Raw genomic sequence first — 26,786 nt, forward strand, 5'->3', positions numbered from 1 at the left:
ACTACACTTCATTTACATTCATACATATCATCCTCATTCATCTTCTGAAGTATTACCTTACGGTGGTTCCGGAGGCTAAACAGAAAAAGAGATAGGTACCGGTTCCCATAAGAAAATGCTTCTTCCTCCTACATTAAAATACCTATTCTTTTTGTAGTATCGCAAAACAAGTTACTATTTTTAAAAAATAGACTAAAAAAGTAAAGGAATCACACAAATTTGAAGAGACCTATGTAAGGCTTTATGATTTTTTGTCAGTTTAAGTTTTTCAGATTTAAAAACAGATTTTCACCAAACATTTAAAATGTTTTTTTATTTATAATTTCGTACTTTAAAAGTGGATAAATGCATTTAAATATTGATAACGTCGGAACAGATTTATAATATTTTTCCTAAAGTACTTAAATTTTTACAAGTTGTTATAATGTTTAAAATCTATTCAGTTTACAATGTATTTTTCTTTGAAGTATCCTGTTAAGTATTCGTTAAGTTATATATTGCTTAAGTAATTTTCGGTATCTGTAATTACTTAAATAAAATTTTTATTTAATACTTTCGTAATAATGGACTGGCGCGTAATAATATTCTTAGGGATCTTCCTTTGATTTGTATATCTTAAAAGTTTTGTTTAGTTTTCTTGTGGCGTTGTTGGGATTTTTGGTGCGATTCATAAATACTTATTTCGACTTTGTGTACTTTACATGTTTAGTTTGTTGAGAGCCTCATAGTAGTTTTTTACAAACATACAAAGTTTTGTATAAACTTGGTGTATTGTAATATTTCCACATCTGAAGCACGATTCAAGAACATTCATTCCATTTATTTGGAATGAATGTTCTTTATACTAATAAAGATCTTTTTTTTGGAATCCGATTCCAGATTAAATCATTAGGCGACTAGTTTTGATTATATTTTTCCCATGAAGGCTTTTTTGAGAGGTTTATCTTTCCCTTGAAAACCTTTTTTTGTTTAAGCTTGCTCAGTTCAATAAAACTGGTCTGATCTCGTCTAGTAGGTTAGAGTACGGTAGGAAGTGTTTGTTGTTATCATAATTTAGTACCATTTTCTAATGTTTTTTTATTATTTACACCAGTCATCTGATCCTTTGGGAATAGAACGCTAGGATAGCGGAAGATTTAAACATCTCCGTTCTGATCGCAGAGCCTGGACAAAAGTCCCTTGCTGCTGTGTCATTCTTTTTTTTATCGGGTGGATAATTGCTTATTTGGCGGTTATATTTTAATTTATTTAATTACATATGGATGAAGTTGTGTGTTGTGTTCCGGTCCTTTAGACCAGATTGAATAATTTACTCCTGCTGACCTTGGTAGATCAGCCGTATTTGTGCTTCGTTCTCCCGGCGTGATTTCCCTTCAGTCCGTCCGCTGAACATCTTCCGGCCTAGTAGGGATGCGCTTCTTGGAGGCCTTAGTTGTTGGAGGATGCAATGCACTCCCCCCCCCCCCCGGAGAGAGTTACATGTATGACAGTGACCAAAATTGTAAGTTAGAAAAGGAGGATGGTTGTTTGGTGAATCTAAGTTAGGAAGGTTACTTCACTCACGCTGTCTTCATCATCACACCTCGACCGGATTCAGGCTGGGCGGGGTTCAATCCGTAGCAGTGAGTCCTTCGTTCTTCTTTAGCGTAGTTTTCCGTAAAACCGGCTGTAAATAACTTACAAACCGTAAGTGGGGTACTTTGCGGCACAGTTTGTGTAATGACTGCTCATTTATCGAGTAGGTGAAAAATATTCTTTCCAGACTGCCTTTCTCATATTTCATAAATTTTCAACATAGAATGTTATGGCCAAACCATGATACATCTAAATGTCTCCAATTATCCTTCTGATAATTTCAATAGGTAGATTTTTCTTTTATTTTACTGAGACAGTACCAATCTATTTTTAGACATATCCACAATACTCATGTTTTTATTAAAAACCATTCTACACTACTCAATTGTTATAAAATGAATAAAAATTAGTACTTTATTTTACAAATAAAGATGTTGATGATTCTGGATCGCATTCAAAAAACAAGTAAAAAATGTTGTATTAAGTCAGACTTTAGTCTTATTTAAAGATAAAACTGTATTGAACAAAATATTGATTTTTTTCACCAAGTTTTTCTTACAGAGTTCTCTATAATTACACAGTTAGCAGCGCATGGTTACTGTTTAGTTGATGTTAGAATAGTTGTTTTGTAATTGCTATTGAAAGTACGAAAACAATCTCTAAACCAACAAACTATTTTATTTTTTAATTATACTAGTACTTTAAGTAATTAAAGATGAAATTAGAATAAACGGTTTTTTTTTGTTTTACTTTCAACATTTTTTTTTAAATTTCTTACTTTCTGCATTAGTAGTATTATGAAAAAAGAAGAACGATTAATTTTTCATAGATCTCCGTGGGGGAGTGATAACGTCTAGGCCTTTCTTCCGGATATACCGGGTTCAAATTCTGGTGAGACATGTCATTTTTCGTACTCTAAAATTTTCCATTTTCACATTTCTACATACAAGCTACTTTTTAAGCTTGTGAGGTGAATTAATTCATTCACAAAAAAAAAATTGGAAGCTAAGAAATTTAATTCCAATCTCAGTCCATTTTGTTGTGTTTTAGTCCGTTTGAGTTTTGTTTGTTTTTATTTACAATTTGTTTTGCTAATTTCTTCTGTTGTCCGATAAATATTGTATAACTATCTTGATATTTGTTTATGTTCAATTAGCTCCTACCACGCGTCTTTACATGCGTATTTATAACAATGTAGCCAATAAAAAATAAGTTTTCCCATAAAAAATAAAGAAAATATAAAAAAAGATTAATTGAAATCGGTGCAGTAGTACTCGCGAAATAATGAAATTTAAACGTTTCACAAAAAAATGCATTTTTCAAAGTTGCATAATTTCTTCATTTTTCGAAAAAAATGTATATCACTTTTTTTATAACCTATTTGCTTCTCTGTAAAAAAAAATAATAAAATAAAATAATGGTTGAAATCAGTGCAATAGTTTTTGAAGGGTATGTAGTCAAAAGTTCCAATGCAAAATTTCCAAAATTTTCAATTTTCCAACGTCCTTTTTTCCCAACATAATTATTTTTTCAATGATATTATGTTTCCACTTCTCATCGATTTTCATAGTAACGACTTTATTTTCTCGCTAAATATTTGTAAACTTAATCGTAAAATTTGAGGTTGATTAGAGGCTACATTTAGCGAGTGAAAAAGGGGGTGAGAATAATTTTTCCAAAATTAAATGTGGATAACAATTTTTCTCTTGTTTGGAGCTGTTAGTGTGAATAATCTCATCAAGATCGGAATAAAACTGTAGATCTCTATAAAAGCCAAACGACTTTGAAGTCGTTTGATAGAAGATGGAGATCCTCTATGCAGATTCTAAGGAATTGTTTTTTTTACTGCTATTGTACGCACCCATTTTGCTTACATTCTTTATTTATGTACTTCTATAAATATTCTTTTAACAAATTTTATGTTTTTTTTTATTTCAACATAGTAAAATATATTGTTTTTAGTAAAAGTTTAGTGCGCCTTTAGTGTTTTTAGATCAGATAATAGTAACCTCTCTGGTTATTGATCTATAAAAAAATACCTATATTATTCATAAAAATCTGTATTTATTGATAACTTCTTATATTAATTTTTCTTCTTGTGATAAGCTTATCATCAGATCTAGAAAACATGAGCCTCTTGGATAAATATTTTTGAAATCTAATACGCTATTGTAGCTAATTTTCCTGACTTGTTTGGGAGATCTAATTAACATCAAATTGAACAAGCAACGTCTTTTATAAAATACAGAATTAGAATTTTTCTGAGGTATCTTGGAATCTTACATATCCAAATTCCTGGATATAATAAAGTTGGTATAAGATTCAGAATGCAGTATTACAGCTCCAGAACACAGTATTATATAATTATAATGGTAATTATTACATTTATTTTAATTACTTCCTTTTAAAAACAGTAATAAAATGTAATTTCTTAGTGGTGTGCTTTAAAACAAATCAGTACCGAGCACTATCCATATGCACACAAGTATTATAATAATATTCAAATTCGAATGATGTTTTTAGAAAAAAATTAACGAGAAATGTGAATACATCTAATTACTTATCAGTTCATTATTATTAATATTAATTATTATTTATTATTATTAATAAACTAATGATTATTGCAGTAATAAGTCGGAATAGCCTACGATGAAGACGTTGATTGTTGTGTTGTAGTTGGTGGCGATTCAGTTTTACGTGTTAATGCATGAAGTGTTGACAAAGAAGGTAGTTGTAATTGTAAAGCTGCGGCAGCATGTTGTTGAAAACTTGCCACGGTTTGCAAACTTTGAAGCAACGCCGCACTATGCTCTTGTGCTTTACGTCGAAGTTCTGCAACACTGGACGATCTTTGTTCGGCAGTTCCACCTTCTCCTCCAGGTAATAGTCCCAAAGGTTTTATTGGACAACACGAACATAGTCCAGGAAATCCTGCAAAAAATAAAAAAAGACTAATTAAATATAAAATTATCTAGTTTATCCTACTGCAGGTATATCTATAATAACAGGCTAAATTTAAACCGGGTTATAATAAATAATTTAATAAATCTACGTAGACGCTTTGCAGCCAGTCTATTGCGCAATAAATAAAACGGGCGTAGGTGTTTTAAATCTAATATACGAATAGTAAAAAAATAATATGAAAGTTTTTCTTAAATTCATTTTTCAGTATTGATACAACTTATTTGGAATCTTTCATCACATTTATTGATGTTATATATGTTTATTGACAAATTTAACTGCATTTTAGGAAAATTATTTATTTTTTTAAAGCATATCAGTTGTTTTAAACTACTCTACCAGTACAGGGTAATAAGAAAAAAAAGAAAGTAAAACTGTAATATAAAAAAAAGTTAACAAAGTCTTGATACTTTACTGGTACTGATAATATTTATTTATTCTTATATAGTGGAAAATAATGATACATGAAAAAGGTTTTAAAAAATAAAAAACCGATATTTTTTAAATAGATAATTCAAAAATTGAGTTAAATATATTTCAGCAAATAAAAAGGATGGCTTTTTCGATTTTTGCGAAAGCTTAGCAAATAAAAAGCATGTAAGCTTTGTTTGTACTGAGCTTAATATAAACTGGGGTTATGTACCAAATTTTGAAAAAATTGACCCCAAAGAAACTATCTACCCACCCCGTTGAGATATTGACCCTGACCTTTCACCAAAAATACTGCCCCATAAAACGAGTCTTTTTGCCAAATTTAATCAAAATTGGTTTATGCAGTCAAAAGTTATTAGCTTCAATACGCCAACATAATTACGTACGAACATTATCCCCCCAAATTTTTGTTTTTCGGGATTCCTGAGTCATGAAACATCGAGAAATGAAAAAACCATAATCCATTTTTTAACATAGTTGTAAAGCTATGATGCCAAAAAAAGTAAAAGAGTGAGAAAAGGACGTAATTTAAATTTTAACGTAGATGAAAAGTAATTCAAGAAATAAAATTGCTTAAAACCTTAGCAGTGATTAAATAATCTGATATTATTTGTTTATAGTTAATTATAAAAATAAGTTTGAAAAAACGCACTAAAATTATAAGACTTTTAAGACAAATTTAAAATACAATTTATTTAAGAGACTTATACAGAAATAAAACAACATGAAAAATAATGAAGTACTAAATAAATTTTATGAAGTAAAATTAATAGAAAATCAAAATAACAAGGAAGTTAAGGTAATGATATAGATAAGGAAATAATTACAGATATCACAGATTTTACCGTGAAAAAGTAAGCGAAGATTTTGAAGAAATGAAGATAGAGTATAATAATATTAGAGATCAAGACGGAGTACCATTGTTAGAGGAGAAAGAGCTAATAGAAGGAATACATTAAAGACTGTTTAGAGGGGAAATATTGTCTCACAATATAAGAAAAAAAAAACTGATAACGATTTTAGAGGAGACTGTACACAACGATAAATTTCACTCAGCTTAGAAAAAAGTAAAACAAGAGTTGATGGTACACCATCTGAATTATGTAATGTTTGGAAGACAGAAGATATGTATAGCCTATCCAGTCAAGGACTGGATAAGCTATACATATCATAGGCTAATACACATTAATAAGACAGGTTTATAAGACTATACAAACACCCCCTGATTTCAATAAAGTACATTTTTATTATACCAAAGAACTTGAAAGTAATCAAAAGTTAAACAAAGGTAATGTAATGTAACAGAAGGGAGGAAAACTAATATAAAAACATGAGAAATTGCATTATTTATATCAGGAAAATAAAGGAACGTATATAAAATATAAACAAATGTAGACTAACATAATCAACATACTAAAATAAATTTAAAAATTTAACTTAAATTAGATATAGGAATTTTATGTTATTGAATTTTATGGTAAATTTTATTAAAGAAAAACTATTATAACAAAAAATTAAAAGAGTTGATATCAAGAGAACTCATATCATTACGAGTGTTACTTTCATCTAAGAAGCACGATTGCTTTTGATACACAAAAAGGAATAAATAAAATTACTGAACCGAGAAATATCAAGTAGGTGGTGTATCATCTACTATACACTGTTATACTGGTAGCTGCTGCCGTATGCATATCATCGATAATAGCGGTAGTAGGGGTAGTAGTATCAAATCCTAGTAAAGGCAGTCACTTTACTGATTTGAATATTAGATCGTGGATACCGGTGTTCTTTGGTAGCTGGGTTTCAATTAACCAAACATCTCAGGAATGGTCGACCTGAGACTGTACCGGACTACACTTTATTTAAATTCATACATATCATCTGACGTAATACTTTACGGTGGTTCCGGAGACTAAACTGAAAAAGAGAGAAGTAATATAATTGATGTACGTCTCCTCTACGCGTTGATTCTTTAAAAGGTTTTATTATGTTTGGTGGTCACATTAGTATCAAAACAAACAGTATTTCATGAAACAGAAGAATTTATCAAAAGTAAAAACTGCAAATATAATAAATAGATAATTAATTAAAGTAGATAAAACAAATTGCCGATACAAGATGTAGTAAACAATGTCAAATGCTAACGTTAGAATTACACTAAAAGGAAATCAAGAATTATGATTAACAAAAATATTGTAAATTAGTCGGTATGTCACGTTTAATTTATTTTAGCGAAATTAATATATATTTATAGAAAAAAGAAATTTGAAATATTTTTATTTTTAAATTACATATTTTATCTTCATTAAACTGTAATACAAATTACACTGTATAAACATAATTTATACGTTTTGAAAATTGTTATAACAAAAACATATTTGAATAATAACTTATAAAATAAAGCCAAATGGCGATTGTAGAATATAATTTTACTAAATGGAAACAGAAATATGAGAGTAGGGGCAATGTAAACGTCATAGTAATATGTGTTACGTCATTTTGTGTTAGGAATTATGGCATTAAAACTTTGCCATTTCAACTGGTACGATGTGGTAGTAAAAGAACGAAGGCAGTTGAGTTTGTGTATGTATGCATGTGTGTGTGTGTATGTGTTTGTAAAGTGTAAAATGAATTAGGAGCTTGTGAGGAAAGTAATAACAGGTTGCTGGCTCGTTCACACATGATCGGTTTGGGGAATCAACTTAGCACGCGAATCACACCTGCTCCCAAATAATGGGATAACTTGCCAGAGATTTATTGAATAAACACGGCGTCGCTACCCTGGCATATACTAATTTGAATTTATCGCAGCCTGTTCCCTCCAATTTATTGCATAATCAAAATGTAACGAAGAGCCCAAGCGAACACAATTAAGTAATTACCTTTACAACCATTTCTTTTTCTTTTAATCTTTTTTTCTTTATCTTCATATATTTACATTTTATATAATATCTCCAATAAAATATTTCTCATCATTCCTCTTTTACTTCATTTTAATTATTTAAAAAAAAAATTAATACAATTTAGTTACTGAAAAATTTCGATTAAGAAGCGACCCTATTACTTTTATCCTTAATAGAACCAATGGAAATTTATGTGCCCACTAGAACATATGAAAAAAAATTAGGAAAACGCATTTAAACTAAAGTTCATTATTTATCAGAGTAAAACAATTTTCGATAAAACAAATTAATATAAAGTTTTGATTTTTTTATATTACCAGAATTTATATTACTAACCGAATTTCCGTTACCAGGTTGTTCTATGGTAAAGATATATCTATAAAGATATATCTTTATCCATATATATCCATTAAGATAAAGAACGAACGATGAAATTCATCAATTTGACCTTGTACGTTATTTTTACTTTTTTACACAGTTCTTTTTACACAGTAACGAATTTGTGTGACAACTAAAAGTTGTTAAAATCTTTAAAAAAAACTACATTTTATTCTTTACGAAATAGAGTAAAAGATTTACCCTATAAAAAGGCCGTGGATAAAAAAAAGTTGGCTATTCTAGCAGGTTTTTCAGCTGAGAAAATCCCGAAATAAGTTTTTTTAGTACTCCAATCAGAAAGTACTGAAAAAATTCCTTAAGTACTAATATATATCACGGATTTTCTAGTCTAAACAAATTTCCTCTACTGCTTGCAAGGAGTAGAGGAAACTTGTATGTAATTTGTTCTTTACTAGAGAAAAAATTATATAAATTTATTAATTCACTATAGTCGTTTTATGGTTATAAAATATGCACCTCAAAAATAAGAAGCACTAGTAAGAATTACTTTCTTTTAGAGTAATGCTGTTCATTATAGACAGTCCTTGTGATGAACAGAATGATTGTTAAACGTAAGACTGAATATAACCTAATTTTTGTAGGCAAAATATATTCATAGACAACCGGTATATAGACTCACTATAGAAGAAAACAGTAAACCACTTCATTCCTCAATTTTCATCATAAGATCGGATTTTGTTACTTTTAAGAATAACTGTAATGTTTTTGAAAGTGATTACTAATTATCTATTGTATAGATAATGTTAGGTATGTTACGATGTTAGGTATGTCCCCTAACATCGTTTTGTTATGCCAGCAAACATAAAACCAAGTTAATTTTATACATAAAATTCAGCAGTTTATATCATACTTTTCTTTTTTATATTATTAAATATCGATCAGTTTCTAATTAATAAAGTCAGTCCGATAATCTCTGAAGTGGAATGGTAACGTCATTAATTATAATCCGGAAAGTTCTAGGTACGGGAATTGATCACGCATTTTTATCACGCAAACGTTCATAAATATATTTCTCAACGCATTTGCAAACGGCTTTCTGAAGTCAAAATTTATTTCCTCTTTCTGGTAACTGAACGCGTACGACTAATCGCCCTGCTCGTATTGTTATTTTATCTGATAAGAAATGAATTTTATAGCGTGTGAATAAATGTCAAGCCTGACCACGGTTCGAATACAGAACCTTGTGGAAGAAAAGCAGAGACGCTACTATTCATTTACGAAAATTAATTGATTAATTGAGTTTACATATATTTTAGAAACCTAAATTAAATTGATCTATTTTAATTTTATACAAGGACAGGAGTATATAAATTCCAGAAGTAGTAAAATTTGTTATATAACAAAGTGAAAAACGATTGACGAAGTAAAGAAAATATAAAAGCGAAGACTACAAAAAATTTACAAAAATTTATTTGTATAAGATATAAAGGAATTACAAAGATTCTTAAAAATATCTTGAAATATAGACTGATAAAATATAAAGATAAAGAAGATTTAAAACAAAATAGGGAAGTAAAAATAAAAACATTTCTAATGAAAATTAGTAACGGTTAAAGCATCAATGTTTGGTAAATTGAAGTGCATGTTTTTGAACACAAAAATCACATTTTTTTGCTGATTTTGAGTATATTAATGTGACTAAGTTTATCTTAATAACTCCTTAAATTTTATTATTATATTAAATGTTATTATTTTGTTTTCTTATTTATTACCTACATTTGTGTAAGAGTGTATTAAATTTACATTATTCAGAGTTCGTTCTCATTCATTTTTCATTAAAAAAAGCGGACAACAAACTTGTAATACTTTCCTGATTGATTATTTGTTCTTAAACAGTGGAAAGCAATGATACATGAAAGAAATTATTTAAAAGTTTAAGTAAACCAAAAAAGATTTAAAAAATCGATATTTTTAACTTTGATTGGCTCCCCCACTTCCAGTATTGCCCCCAAAGTAGAGAATTTCTATCGGGTCACTTACATTCCTAGTATGTCTGGGAAGACATTAAAAATGTGCTATAAATAAAAAGATAGTGTTTTGATTTTTGGGGAAGGGAAGAATTTTAAAACAATTTTTTTTGAAAATGATAAGATGCATGCATGTATTGAGCTTAATATAAAGTGGACTTTTTGACAAAATTGACCCCAAAAAACTATTTACTCCACCTCCAGGAGATATTGACCCCAAGATTTTATCAAAATATTGCTCCATATACACGAGTCTCTGTACAAAATTTCATCAAAAATCGGTTCATCCAGTCAAAAGTCGTTAAGTTTCAAATACGCCAATACATAAGGACATCAGCCTCCATGTTTTTTTAATATATTTTAGGGTCTTATGTAACATGAGAAGTGCAAAACATTCATCCCCAATATTTTGGCTGATACCATGCTTTAATTCTCGCACCACAGCCCAAGAGCTATGATTCCAGGAAAGTAAAAGAGTCCGTTCTTAAATTTTATTAAAATTTGCGTAGTGGATATTTTAAATATCGTTGATATTAAAATTTTTCATAAAATATAAAGATAAGGAAATAAATGTAAAAATCATCAGATGAATTATGACAGAAAAACTGAAGTGATACATGCAAATTTTTTTTTTTAATTGTATTTTTCAGATACGAATTTATAATGTTTAATTTTAAAAATCTTTACTCTCGTTTGAAAACACGAAACGAAAAATACATATACATCATAAAGGAAAGAAAAGTTTTTTTAAAACTTTTAATCATGAAACTATAATTAGATGAAATAACCAAAATATTGCTATATAAATGATAGAATAAAACACTTAGTTTATAAATACATCTGTATGAATGGAAAACATTCTGTATAAAAGTAGTAATAATAAAAAGAAACTTCTTACCAGGCCATAAATAAATTTATATGAGATGAAGAGAAAAAAGAATAGTAAAAAGAAAGGTTACAGTGAAAAGAGAGAAAAAAAAAGAAAGAAGAAAATGCTATACAATAATATATTTCACTTTTATAACTGACTTACCTTTAAGTCCTGGAAATAGCGGTGGTGGAAATTGCGGTGGAAAAAATAAGGAAGGGTGACCTCGAGGCGTGGTTTCCCCCACTGGCCGGAAACTGCCCCTGAAAAACAAGCAAACACTTAGCCCCAATCTTATCACATCAAATCCTCCCTAGATAAAACAAGTGATGCGCGCTCGACACTTCTTTTTATTTTATTATAATGACAAAATAAATTTAAACTTTAGCTTATATAAAAATATTCCTTTTTTATGAAACAAAAATCATAAAATAAATCATACAAATTTATTATATTTCAAATTAAAAAGTGTTATTGTTTTTTTTTAAAAATCGGTCCATTTATTTATTTAAAAAAAAAAACGTTATGTGTACATTAATTCTCTTTTCTAATTCTAAACATCTTTGGGTTTATCCATAAATTTATTAATTATATCGGATATTACTAAATTTCAGTTTTCATAACACTAATGAAACAGTTCGTCAAATGTTATTCAAAGGTTATGAGATGAATAATTGTGAAAAAAAATTTAATTCAAAACCGGAAATCAAAACACAATATTTTTTGTATTTTTTTTTTAAGCATATCTACTCCGTACAAGGATGTAGTGTAAAAATAATACGTTTAGAATGAATTAATGTAACATATACTATACCAAAATATACAAAAAATTTCTATAGGTTCCGATAAACCTAGCGGATCATATGTACATTGATGGCATTGAAAATAGGGAAGAATGATTCAGGTATAAGAAGAAGGGTAAGAAAAGACGATTTATCTTTGAAGGAATTGCAGTATGACACGAATAACACTATCGAGTTACGAATTTAATATTCCCTCCTAACAACGAACTCCTTTCTCCCCGAACTTTTTTCAGATTTGGACAGCAGGGGTTTTAAATTTATAAGCTTAAATATATGTTGCAATAAAAATTATTATAATTTAAGAAATTAAAGAGCCATGCGAATTCATCCTGATATCCCTTAGGAAAGATCTTTAGAAATTTCCACATCTCCATCCAGTTGGACTTCACTAGAAGTTTTCTAATAGATCTTTAAAGCATAAATTAGCTTGGTCACAATCAGAATGCCGCCGATGCAAATAGTGGCATCGCTCAATGAATATTACGATTATTTTTTAGCTTTTTCCTTCACTAAACCTTCTTCGCGCATCTTTCTTCTTAATATACAGCGCAGACCTCTTTCACTGTCCTACCGGTTTTGCGAAAGCGCAATCTCCGGAATATTATTATACAGGAACATCTAAATTTCTATTATACGAGGGATATCTCTAAAGACCGCTGGGAAATGTCTCTCCTTAAGGTTGGCGAACCTGTGTCGTTCATGGCCACTCTAATAATGTACACACTGCGTTGTTGGCTGTAAGTTGTCGCGTTGTAGTATCTTTGATTAGGTGTGAGTTCTTACGTTATAAAATGAATGGGAAAATCGATGTTACCGCCGACTGTGAAATACGCGGAGTCATACGTTTTTTTAACCATCAAAACGTTAAGCCGGCTGAAATTCACAGGCAGTTGGTTACTGTGTACGGTGATGATATAATGGATGAAAGAAACGTCCAAAAATAGTATGAAAGTTTAGAAATAATAGAATTAATGAAGAACTTGATGAAGAACCACGATGAAGAACTTTCGGGGAGGCCCTCGATAATCACCGAGGACTTGTTGAAACGTGTCGATGATGAAATAAGAAAGATCGTCGCTCAACGGTTTCCGACCTGGTCTTTTTTTTGGTATTTCAAGAGCTGTTATCGGTCACATTGTTTGTGACCATTTAGCCTTTAGAAAGGTTTGTGCACGTTGGGTGCACACGCCTTAACAGAACGTCACAAGAAAAACCTGAATGGGATCTGCTTTGGAATTTTTGTTGCGCTACACAGAAAAACGTGATGAGTTCCTTAATTCGATTGTTACCGGTAATGAAACATGTATTTCGTATTACACGCCAGAGAGAAAACGGCAGTCAAGTGATGGCGTCATCCTCAATCACCAACCAGACCGACAAAGATTAAGCCCATCCATTTGGACGCAAACTGATGGCCAGTCTTTTGGGATCGGTTTGGCATACTGCTGATTGATTTCATGCTACGTGGAACGACTATAAATGCAGAAGCCTATTGCGAAACTCTACGTAAATTACGGCGCGCCATTCAAAATCGGCGACGTGGGCGGCTGACCGACGGCGTTGTTCTGCTACGCGATAATGTGTGTCACATGCTACGGATTCGAACGTGATTTACTGACAACATTTGGATGGGAAATTTACGATCACCCACCATGTAGTCCGGATTTAGCTCCTTCTGATTACCATTTATTTGGGAAATTGAAAGAATTTTTAAGCGGTAAGCAATTCGCGGATGACGATGAACTTAAAAATGCTGTTAATCAGTGGCTAAATGGACTGGAGTCTGAAGAATACGACGAGGGTTTATTGAAGCTTGTGTATCGCTACGATAAATTTCTTATTTCATGTGACGATTATATAGAGAAGTAGTATAAGGTATGTAGTTGAAGAGAAATAAAAAAATATTTTATAAAGTTTCCAGAATAAACTTTTTTACAGTGAAACGGTCTTTACGTTAGAGATAACCTCTCGTTATTTATTATTTACTTAAAAAGTAACGTAAAGCAAGTAAATTACACACTGTTATTTTTCTATATAGTCTCCCTCCTTTTCAGTTCACAAGCGCTATCTTTCGGGTAGCTTCCGTTTTCCATCAGATAAAAATTCCTGTGGCTGCTGACAAACCCACTCCCGAACAACACCAATAATTTCTTCATTGGAATATAAATTGTTATTAATAAACCTTCTTTTAAGAGTCACACGAACGTCAAAGGTCCGGACTATAGACCGGATGTTACAGAATAGTCCATTTTAATTCACGTATTTGTAACCTTGGTATGAACGGCAACATGAAAACGCTCATTTTCTTGTAAAAAGAAACGGATTGTTGACTTTTTTCGCTTATTTCGGATGTTTTGTTTTATTGGAACCTTTAGTAAATTCGAGGAATACTTAAACTTATAGTGCGTTGCTCTGTTACGGAATCGATGTGTAAAACACCCCGCATATCCGGAAAGAATGTAGCCAGAATTCTTCCTTCTAAAAAAGGTGGTTTCTAGATTTTTCTGTTTCAGAGATGGACGTCGCCATTTCATCGATGCTCTTTTGCTTTCTGGGATAAAACAGTCTTCCCAAGTTTCATCACTAGAGACATTGCTTTTTTTCTTCATATTGTGCTAACATGTGTGGGCCATTTGCAGGCGTGTCTCTTGTGTTCATCCGTTCGCATTCATGTAATTTAACGTGCGCATAGTTTTTTTTTTGATGATTAATTGACCGTTTAAGCTCGAAGCTTGTGCATGAGAATATGAAATGGAATTTTGTAGCGTATGAAAAATGCCTTGACTGACCGGGATTCGAACCCGGGACCTACGGATTAAAGGCCGAGATACTACCACTCCGCCTCGTAGATCGGCAACTAAGTTGGTTATTTCCATTAATTAAATTGATCTCTGATAGAGCTATCCTTACTACCGACGTTGATATTGCAATATTCCGCATTGTTTGACTATGATTTGACTATCATTTTGAATAGGGTATTAATATTGTCAGCCATTTCTTCTGTTGTCGTTGTTTTCAAACGGTCAGTTTCTACACGTTCCCGACCGTCTTTAAAACATTTACACCATCTATAAATGCGTTTGTCAATATTTCCTCACCAAAGAGTATTTCAAGTCTTTCAAAAATTTCTGACGGAATCACATTTTCTTTTGCAAGTAATTTGTAATAATACGCTGTTCCAAGCTTAAAACACTTCTTTTACACTCATACTTGTAAATAAATAGCATACAATAGTTGGATACCGAATGACTGGATTATTTTAATGCTATATTCCAGTGTTACCACCCAACATAAAGTGCTACCAACTTTGCTTTTCTTTTAATTGGCGCTAAATTCAAATTTCGATACACCTTATAATATCTGACCCAAAATAGACGAAAAAAATCAGTAATTTCTTTTTTTGTATTATTCTTTCTTGTTGAGTTGTAATATTATCAAATATTATCAAATTGATATAATTTATATCAATTCTATAGTTATCTTTACGTGACAACCCTCGAATTTTGATCTAGACTCTCATAGCGGCATTTTATCAGCCGCATACAATTTGTTTGGCCAGACAGCAGCCAAACAGGACAAGCAGCATCATCATTTCAGTCTTAGCGAATACGAGTAGAAATAAAACAACTTGTCATCTGCCCACTCCGCTTAGCAGAGTACTTTACCGGACATTAAAACACACTCGATTATCTGGAAGCACTATCTAAGGATAGGTAGAGGGTTCCTAAAGAACAGTTTTACTCCAACACCTTTGCACTGTAATTGTGTTGCATGTGAACGTATCATACTGTTTTAAACAGTTCAGTCAGATCCGTTGAGGGTTTTATATTGTAGATAAAATGTGAAATATTAATTTAATCAGACTTATAGAAAAACACCGTTACATGGCTTCAAAAACGTGTAATTCTATTTGAATGTGATAGACTTTTAACTAATATAACGAAAAATAATATAAAAGAAAAAAGAAATCGAAGGCAAATAAAAAAGTGAAAACTGGAAAGTCAATGGAATAAAATTTAAATTTCTTGTTATTTGCGTGTAACTAATAAATAATCTGTGTGGAGGTAATGTAGTTCCGTTATCTGTTTCGAAGAAGGGAACGATGGTTAAAAGAAGGCAACGCTTCTTGTGTATTATAAATATAATCTCAACTACTTATCATATGAATAGGAAGACGTCACATATTCCTTGTTAGAGTATAAAATTGTTGCGCTATCTATATTTTATATGTATAACAAAATAATGATTTTATTACGAGTGCTGGGTTAAGTAAATATGATAAAATTTAATATTTTATAATATTTCTTTAAAAAGATATTTCATTTGATAGCATAAATTAAATAAATGTAAACTATGTTTTAAACAAAAAATTTAAATCTAATTTTTTAATTTATAACTTATAAATAAAAAGAGACTGACTTTCTTTGAAAATAATCGTATGTCATAGTGAAACATAAAGAAGTAAAGTACAACAATGACATGAGGTGATGTTAAATTTGTTTGAGTCGTAAGCCTTCTTACGGGTATATTACTTCAATAGTCTTTTATATTATTTTGATATAAGCTTAAAAAAAAAACATAAATCAAAAATGGAATTGCATTTTTCAACGAGTGCCCTAAATCCGGTAGGTTTGAGGAAACGGAACGGACTTTGACAGGCGTGTGTACACAAACGAAAAAACAGTCACACATCTATACGATACATTTATATACTCTCATTCCAACTTTTACGTACACATACACACACGTCGAAAAGTGCATTAGATTCCTACCCTCTCCTCCGTTACTCTGTTCTCGGTATAAGCAGAAAAATGAAATCTTTTAAAATGGTTTACATAATTCCACTTCCCAACGGAAGAGCGCTTACAGTCCCATCCCTATTACCCCCCTCCTGTTCTAACCATACCCGGCGTTCATCAACTATTTATAGTATTCTAAACCTCTTTGGATTTGCTTGTTTTCAATATTTTACAGAAAATGTGACTTGAATATATATATGAAATGAGTAAAGACTTATTTAATACATTAGAAGTATTCAGTATGTTATAATCTAACGGAAAAAACTATTTACTGAAGAAATATCTTCTTGTCTGTGTGTTAATTTCACACATTAACATAAAATTCTTTTTCAAACGGTTTAAAGTTTTCTACCGACTTTTTCACGAAAATTACGGTATTACTTTCGGTCACATGGCAGGAATGGTGAAATGAATTTTCTTTTGAGAATACGAATTTCACTTAAATTGGGGGTCTCATATATATATATATATATATATATATATATATATATATACACGAGGTCTGTTCAGAAAATAACCGACCATTTTTAATTTCGAGCAAACGGAGATATTTAGGGACGTGCGGGTGGCAGCACTGTGTTCTGCATAACCTCCTCTGTTACCATATGTCCTTGGATTGTTGATATCTCATTTAGTTTTCGTGTTATAATTATTTGAGTGCAACGTGTTTAAGTGTCACTAGCGATTTTTTTAATGTATAATTTTCGGGAGCAACGATACAACGCAAAACTTTGCATGAAACGGGAAAAGTTTCACAGAAACGTTTCAAATTTTGAAACAAGCTTACGAAGATGATGCTCTGGGTCGTATGCAGTGTTATGAATGGTTTTCACGATTTAAAAGTGATCGTCAGTCGATTGAAGATGACCCTCGACCAAGAAGGCCTTCGACTTCAACTGATGACACCCGCGTTTAGTAAATCAACGATCTGGTGCGTGCAAATCGCCGATTGACTGCCAGAGAACTTGCAGAAGCGGTTGGCATCTCGATTGGATCATGCCATGACATTTTGACTGAAAAATTGAGCATTTATCGAGTTGCAGCAAAGTTCGTTCCTAATTTGATAACTGAACAGCAGAAAGAATATCGAGTGGGCATTTGTCGGCGACTTCTTAAACAAGCCGATGACGATGAAACATGCAAAGGATCGTAGCGGGTGACGAAGCTGGGTTTACAGCTACAACACTTAGACAAAAGTTCAATCACTAAAAAATCGCACATTACAAAAATCGCTACCGACACTTAAACACATTGCATTCAAATAACAATAACACGATAACTAAACGAGATATCAACAATCCAAGAACATGTGGTTACAGAAAAGGTTATGAGGAACACAATGCTGTCAACCACACGTCACTAAAATCTCCGTTGGTGCGTAATTAAAAATGTTCGGTTATTTTCTGGACAGACCTCGTATAGGCTTATTTATAAAATTTTATGTATCGAAAATCTCCAAAACTAGTAGATCAGTTTCATTAAAATTGATTTATGCTATCTGACGTAAAGATTGGTGGAGCCGTTCTTGAGTTACGTTCAATTTAAAGTCAGAACAAATTTGAGGTTATGTTGACTGTATTCGTATATTGCTGTATTTTTCATAGTGGTGAGTCAGAAACTTGATGCTTGTTTGTAGGGTCTACTGATTAATTAAACGTACGTACATTCGATTAACCATTGTAGGTTGTACTCTTAAAATCAGTCCGTTTCTGACTGCGAAATAGTGAGGACGACGGAAATGAAAACCCGCTCTTCTTTCGCAGAACTGCGTACGAGTCTTTTTATTACGTAAATTAGAATATTTATTCATATAGATTTCATTCAGTTTGATATTATTTGTTAAATATGCCCTCCGTATTTTATATTTAATAGAACATTACTACGAAGTTTACGTTTCCTTTTTTTAACTCGCTAAGGAATTCGTCACATAGATGTTTCCCGTCTGTCGTTAAAATTCGTTTTTGAACTGAAATTTAATTTTTAGCGTAATATTTTAACAATACATGATTGAGTCGTTAATATTTTTAACATTCATTAATCGGAATTAATGAATTATGATTCAGTTGAATTAGCTTTTTTCTTTTTTCTTTTTTTAATTTTTTTTCTTTTGATTGAAAAGTGTTACGCAGCTCCTAGAACCTAACCTGCTTAAATCATTTATGCGAGTTAAATATCATATGATAAATATATCTCTTTCAAGTGATTAAAATTTTTGTTTATCTCGTAAATATTTTTCAGACCGTTATTTTGAGTATGTTCGAGTCAGTGACCTTTATTTTGTGATTCGAATTTTATCTTCGTTTAGAGAAATTATCTATTAAATAATTAAAAATCAATTTTTTTATAAATATTTTTTTCATTAATGAAAACATTATGATATTGATTGTGATATATCCGTGTGGATTATGATATTTATCATAATCTCATATTTCACAGCCTCCAAATATTATTTTTGCTATTCTTCTCCTTCCTTTCACGTTTTCCCTATATTATCACTCGTAGAGTAGTAAATATTATTCTTCAAATTACGCGATCAAGACTATTTACTTTTACAATTTTTGCTCGATTTTCCTATACTAATGAAAACTTCATCACTCTCACCCTATGCGAGGTATTCTTAAAATCTGCATAAGCTAATTAAAATTTACTTAAAGATACTTAAAATCTGAGTATACTAATAGAATGACAGTGGATTATTTTTTCGATATTTTTCAGTAAATTAGTTCATCAAAATGAATCGAACTTTCCAGAATTAAGTAACTTATATTTATAGTAAATCTCATTTAACTTGATGATGGTGCATTCAGAAGAAGAATATTATTCGCAGAATCTAAAATAAGAGTTTTCCTTTTCTTAAAGGTTTAGAATTAAATGCTTTGAGTTATTTATTTTAAACATTCTAAATAAGGAAATTACATATTTAATATGATTAAATTAATTGAAAGCTTAATTTACGTTGAAATCTTTTGTATATATGCGAAAGTTTGTGGCGCTCTCTTTGTTTCCCACAGCATCACGCGAGAATCAACCACCGAATGCTTTCAAATTTTCAACATACATTTTTGTTTTCCAGGGGAAGGTTTTAAGCCATAAATTGAGGCCCTAACCCCCTTGGGGGTTAAGTTATTATAAATATTCATTAAAGAAACAAAAATTGTTTACTTCATTACAATTTTGTAACCATGGCAACAGAAACGAACATCTGTAAATGATTTAATATTCTCTCAACCGTGTGGATAACGAACGCGTCGATGTTTTTGTAAATTTTTTTTTGTCTTCAGTCATTTGACTGGTTTGATGCAGCTCTCCAAGATTCCCTATCTAGTGCTAGTCGTTTCATTTCAGTATACTCTCTACATCCTACACCCCTAACAATTTGTTTTCATATTCCAAACGTGGCCTGCCTACACAATTTTTTCCTTCTACCTGTCCTTCGAATATTAAAGCGACTATTCCAGGATGCCTTAGTATGTGGCCTATAAGTCTGTCTCTTCTTTTAACTATATTTTTCCAAATGCTTCTTTCTTCATCTATTTGCCGCAATACATCTTCATTTGTCACTTTATCCACCCATCTGTATTTTAACATTCTCCTATAGCACCACATTTCAAAAGCTTCTAATCTTTTCTTCTCGGATACTCCGATTGTCCAAGTTTCAAATCCATATAAAGCGACACTCTGTATTTGAACCCTAATTTTTTAAAAATGCTGAACATTTTATTCCAGTCTACGTTATCGAATGCCTTTTCTAGGTCTATAAACGCCTAATTGTTCTGTATTCTTCACATTTATCTGCCCCTGCTTTCTTTGGTATCATTACTATAACACTTTTTTTGAAATCTGACAAAAATTCCCCTTTTTCATAAATATTACACACCAGTTTGTATAATCTATCAATCGCTTCCTCACCTGCACTGCGCAGTAATTCTACAGGTATTCCGTCTATTCCAGGAGCCTTTCTGCCATTTAAATCTTTTAATGCTCTCTTAAATTCAGATCTCAGTATTGTTTCTCCCATTTCATCCTCCTCAACTTCCTCTTCTTCCTCTATAACACCATTTTCTAATTGATTTCCTCCGTATAACTCTTCAATATATTCCACCCATCTATCGACTTTACCTTTCGTATTATATATTGGTGTACCATCTTTGTTTAAACATTATTCGATTTTAATTTATGTACCCCAAAATTTTCCTTAACTTTCCTGTATGCTCCGTCTATTTTACCAATGTTCATTTCTCTTTCCACTTCTGAACACTTTTCTTTAATCCACTCTTCTTTCGCCAGTTTGAACTTCGTTAACAATCATTGTCGGTTTAGGTTTTGATAAAAATTAGGTTTTGTAAATAAAATCGCAAAATTAATACTACAATCGAAAGCAGATTATACTGAGACGTAATAGTAATATTCCAGTATACAAATATCAGTAGCGGTCCCACGAATTATAATTACGTTATCCTAATACGTGACGACATCACGTACATAAACAGTAGTAGTATCTACTTGCCTGTGCATGCGTCATGAATTATCTGTATCATCTTAACTGAGACGTGCTTTAGAGATTTTTTAATCTTTTATTCATTCGTTATTTAAAAAAAAATGTATATTTCCGGCCTTCATTTATATAAACGATTTATTATTTAAGTTGTTATCGTTATTTTAATGTGTTTTACAGAATCTTTTGAAAACTTTCGTCGTATTGAAATTAGATTCCTGTGTAAATTTATTACAACATTATATATTAGTCCACAAATCTAAACTTTAATTCTAATCTACTAGAAATCTAATACAAATATTACAAGAAATTAAACCTACAAAATCACATAATATTATAATTCTGATAATGTAATTTGATAAGTGTATTTTAATGCGTGAAAAAAATTCCTAGTTGAGAGTTTACATAAGTTACGCGATACGCATAACGCATAATTAACATATGCTTAGTCTTGGCATGGATGAACAGTTTATGAATCAGCTGGATTGTTTAGAACTATCCACATATTTCCATAAAGGGTAAAAGAAAAAGCCTTCTGCTCAATCAAGAGCATTTTATTTTTAGGTTACTCTTTACTTTATGGAGGAAAAGCGTATTATATTTTAAACCAGTCAACACAAAAGCGTTGATCAGTAAGGTTTTGATCCTATGTTCCTATCCTGATTAAAAAACGTTCGGATTTCCCAATAAGTATTCAAATGTTGAAACGGGTTTAAAAGTTACCATTTGATTGGGTTTTGTGAGGATTAGTATTGTTTTTCCTTTTTTCACCGTTTTGTAGCAGTTGAGTTTGAATGTGTTTGAACGTATAGATTCTTTAATTTTAACTCCTTTCCTTAACTGTGGTCCATTAACTTCATTTAGGATTCAGAACAGAACAGAATACAGATGAAGAGTAGGTTTGATATCTTATTTTTAAAGATTCAGCAATTTTTTAAATTAATAAAATAAAAATTCTAACATATTAGTTAAAAATAATATATTTTTTTATGCTTTTTCTCAATAATAATTATGAAATATTTTCTCTAAATAAGTTTTAGTAATTCAGTTTTAATTTATTTAAAATTACCTAATTATCTATCCATTGTAATAGATGATTAAAAAAATTTGTTTACTGCTCAGAGATTGTTTCTTTCGAATCGTCATATCATGTTATGTTCAAAACGTCATCAAAATAAATAAAAATCAGTTTAAGTTTTAAATTTTTTAGAACTATAAGGTCATTAAGGCCCAAAAACAATAAATCACCTTTTACAAATTTTGTCACCGAATCCGAACATTATCTTCCCTTTCTTGGCATAATAAAAAAAAATTTGTTTAAAATTAAACTTTTAAAACGCTGATCCTCGTTGATTTGATGTAAGAGCTTATTATAATGAGAGATAACAGCTAAATTATGTCAGGATAATTTTGTTTAAAAGATAAAAATTTGTTGAATAAAATTTAAGCTACATTAAAAAAGGAGTGAAACTAAAAAAAAAGAGAATTTAAATTAATTTCTAAATTACTAAATAAGAAAATTTCATTATCCATCAAGTCATTAAATGCTATTAAAAATTTAATTTATTTTGGAAATTTAAAATTCAGTTTGTCTGAGTAACACATCTAAACTCGTTTATTTTTATACAATTATTATAAAACTTATTAACTTTATTATTAAAAAAGTAACAGAGAGAGAAAGCGTGAGAAGGGGAAACACTAATAAGAGGGAAGAGAATGTCCGCGGTAAGAGGAACGCAACACATTAGCGCAGCGTAATTGCGTTAAGAGGATTGGTGGAGTCCGGGAGTAGTGGGGAATGAGAAAAAGGGGGTTTTTCTGAACGCTGAAGACGAGGGCTCATGTCGTGCAATTCAATTATCCACCTTTTAAAAAGAAACAAACAACTGAAGGGAGGCCTGTTGAATTATTCACCTTAAGAATACTTGTTAATATTTAATGTTATAACGCTTTCCGGCTGTCGCGTCAGGCGTAGCCCGCGCTGAGTCGCGCGCAACTATAATGGCGTTAGTGACACTTATTAAAACAATAGAGACTGTACTGTTTTTGTTGGTTACATCCTGTGTTAGGCTTGTATCCGCCGCTTACCGCACGTCATACTCATTAACCAAAATCTTTTTTCATTTGTACGAGTATTTAATTTTTTTTTTTTTTTGAAAAAAATTATTCTAATTGGTATTGAGTCAAAACATTTCAAAGTTACTTCAGTTTTAGATTTATAATAATATTTATTACTAACTTTTTTTTAAATTAAGAAAAATTAACAAATATATACTCAATTTATCATTCGAACTTTCCTCAACCAAGTTTGTTGTTAACCGAGCTCAGTTCAATATCTTTTCTTGTACCTAAAATATTTATATTAAATTTAATATTTTGTAATAATTGCGATAAGTTTTGGAGAAAATCATTAAATAACTTTTCGTCATCCGACCAATAAATTCCGGTAATTCTTTATCTCCATATTCTACAATATACTTTTTTTTAAAACTGTTTTAAAATGAATTAAGTTAATGCACACAATAAATAACGTTATGATTGGAATTTGTTTCTTATTCTGATAATTTCTATGAATGATTTCTTTAATAAATTTATTACATATAAATGAATTGCATCCAGAGGTCCCGGGGTCAGAATCCCGATCAGGCATGGCATGGTTGTCCCGGAAAACATTATTACATCAATAGTATTAAAGGAAGCATTTTATAGAAATTAATTTTATAAAGTTATATATTTTTTTTAAATTACATGAAGATAGTTCAGTTATAAATAAGAATTTGTTCAATATAAGTTAATTAAATAATGAAATTTCCTGCAACTTAATATTTTCTTTGTTACTTTTCTTGAATCCGTTGTTAAATCTTGGCAAAAATCAACCATTTTTTAAGAAATTTATTGCGGTTGGTGAGAAAATAAATTCGGGTTTCACAAACAGATAGTTTTGTGTCTGTTTTGAAAGAATTTTGTCAATGTTATGATTTTTTCTTTTGTCATTTGAGAGCTGTCACTTTTATCATACTTTAGAAGCAAATCTTGCGTATATTTTTTTACACCTGTTAGTTTATGGTGAGAACAAAAACGAACATCTCCACATATTTTACTTTTTTATTCCTGTGTAGGAAGAAAGATGCTGAGTATCGCGAAGAGATATGTATAGTTTTTGATGTTGACTGTGCAGCAGAACGCAAGGATCAAAATCCGTTTAAAAAATTCCGTTTGGAGATTTTTCACTCAAAGATGATCATCGTTTTGGTTGACCTATAAATCGATGAAGACCAAATCCGAACCACATTTGAATAGTGTCGTCTTATAAATGTGTGAGAGATTGAAGAGAGGTTAAATGTATCTCTCACAATTGAAAATCACACCAAATGTCGTGAACTCATAAAGAAGATGTTAATCCTGATATTTAGGTTCCTTATGAACTGAAAGAAATTCACTAAAACAACAAATCAATATTTGTGATATGCATCTCAAACGTAATAAAGCCGACCCTCTTTTGAAACGAATCATCATGGTGATGAAACATGGATCGTCTACAATAACTTTAATCGGAAACGATCATGGTCTAAGCGTGATGAACCAGCACAAACCACGTCGAAAGCTGAATTTGTTCAAGAAAAGAACATGCTGCACGCTGCCAATTTGGTGGATTACAAAGATGTTTATTTTCAGTTACTTTTGAGGAACCAAACTATCAATTCAGATGTTTACTTAAAAAAAATAATGAAAATGGAGGAAACAAAGGTAACGGCCAGAATCGGCAATTCGCAAAGGAATTATGTTCCATCAAGACAATTCAAGTCCTCACATATTTTTGGTAACTCGTAGAAAATTATTGGAATGTGATGACTCACCCCCATAAGGCACTGATTTTTTACCATCAGATTAACTCCTTTTTTAATTTTTATTGTTTATTTCATACTCTTTGAATGGTAAAACTTTCACAAACGATGCTGACCTTAAATTGTATTCGGTTCAGTTTTTTGCTGGCAAGGACCACAAGTTTTATGAGCGCGGAATATGAAGTTCCAGAAAGATGTCAAAAGGTTACTGAGTAAATGGAAACTAACTGATTAAAGTTCAATAATTGTTTCTTCTAAATTTTACTCGATAACCTTCAGCTCCCTAAACATTATTATTGATATTTCTTCTTCCTAAAAGTTTTTAAATGATTTAGGTAAGTTATAATCGGACGGTGCTTGGACTGTTTGAAGTAGAACGTTACCTTTGAATTGAGCGAAAATTACTGTTGTTAGAACGGAAATATACCTACTTCTACATCGTTTTCAAGGAACGAAATTGAATCTTGGCTTATTCTTTGGTTAGAGGGATTTGTTGGTTGCACGTTTTAATTCAAAATAACTGAATATCAAATATTGATATTTTATACTTTGGATCAGTAAGAAAATAAATAATACAAGTATTGTAATTCTAATACGTCTTAGTTGTGTCTAGCCTGCTTAAAAATTTTTCTGGGAGGTGATTGTTTTCTATTTTATTTCCTCATCATACATGCTGACTTCGATTCAGGTGTAAAATGATGGGTATTTGTATCTGAACAGAAGTAACGCAATGGTATTTAGAAGTGTAAGTCTACTTTTTTAAAATGTTTTAAAAATTAAACCAAAAGTTTGTTAAATGTTTTTTTTGTACTTTGTTTTAAGGAACGAAGAGACCATTTTATATAAATATTATACACATAATATTAAATGCAGTATTTTATTAACAGTTTTTACACTAATTCCTTATTAAAGCGTCAAGTTTGCGATGGTTATTCACTGAATAATCTCGTCAATTTTATTATTACAAAAATAACCATCACTATTCTGTTTTTATTTTAAATTTAGTAAAAAAAAAAAAAATAATTAAATAAATTACAAATAACCTTATTAAAAAAATTAGTAACCATAAAAATAATAATTATTATATTAATCTCAACAACCAGAGAGAGAGATTTAAACTTTATTTAAATGTTTGTAGAAGTTGAGCCAAATCATTTATATATTTTTTTCCTTGTTCACCCTATTATAAATCTTATAACTACTCATACAAAAAATATATATATAATTTATTTATAACATTATTTCATTTATTTTCATATATTACATTATTATTTTATTTATTATAACATTATTTCATTCTTCTGATTTATTTTTTCAAAACTTTTCTCAGTTCATTTTAATAAGAGGATTTTTTGCTTTTTTAAACATATGAAAAAAATATCATAAACATAAACTGAAAAATATCTTCAGTGATTCTTAATACATTTAATTCTCTCCTTGATTTATTGTTACTTAAGTTTTAATTCGTTCCTTCAATTTTTATTTCAATTATAATTAAAATTAATTTAACTTATAATGTATTAGGGTACGAGTATGAAAAGGATTGACCAAGTAAATAAGATAATAGAAGGATAGTAAAGGAATTTACTAGAAGTAGAGATAGCTCGAGGGACTCCGTTCTCTCCTTATGGATGCAGGATGCGTCGCTTTATCCCTATTAATAAACTAATTGTCTTACACGATGCAAGCTAACAGCGTTACTCCACTAATTGGACCCACCTTGGCGTAATTGCTACCCT

General features: G+C 30.6%; 1 protein-coding gene across 2 annotated transcripts in view; it reads right to left on the minus strand.

Annotated features, from left to right (window-relative positions):
- Positions 1-461: 461 nt before the first annotated feature.
- Drgx (Dorsal root ganglia homeobox) overlaps positions 462-26,786 on the minus strand; it is a 309,721-nt gene continuing 283,396 nt past the window's right edge. For both annotated transcript variants that reach the window (XM_075359069.1, XM_075359075.1), the window contains exons 8-9: positions 11,271-11,368; positions 462-4,506 (exon numbers count right to left, since the gene is read on the minus strand). In XM_075359069.1, coding sequence (XP_075215184.1) covers positions 4,220-4,506; positions 11,271-11,368 — 385 coding nt within the window. In that variant the 3' untranslated portion in view covers positions 462-4,219. The remainder of the gene's footprint in view (positions 4,507-11,270; positions 11,369-26,786) is intronic.

Source organism: Lycorma delicatula, chromosome 1 (assembly GCF_047948215.1).
Source record: "Lycorma delicatula isolate Av1 chromosome 1, ASM4794821v1, whole genome shotgun sequence".
In the NCBI taxonomy this organism is placed as follows: domain Eukaryota; kingdom Metazoa; phylum Arthropoda; class Insecta; order Hemiptera; family Fulgoridae; genus Lycorma; species Lycorma delicatula.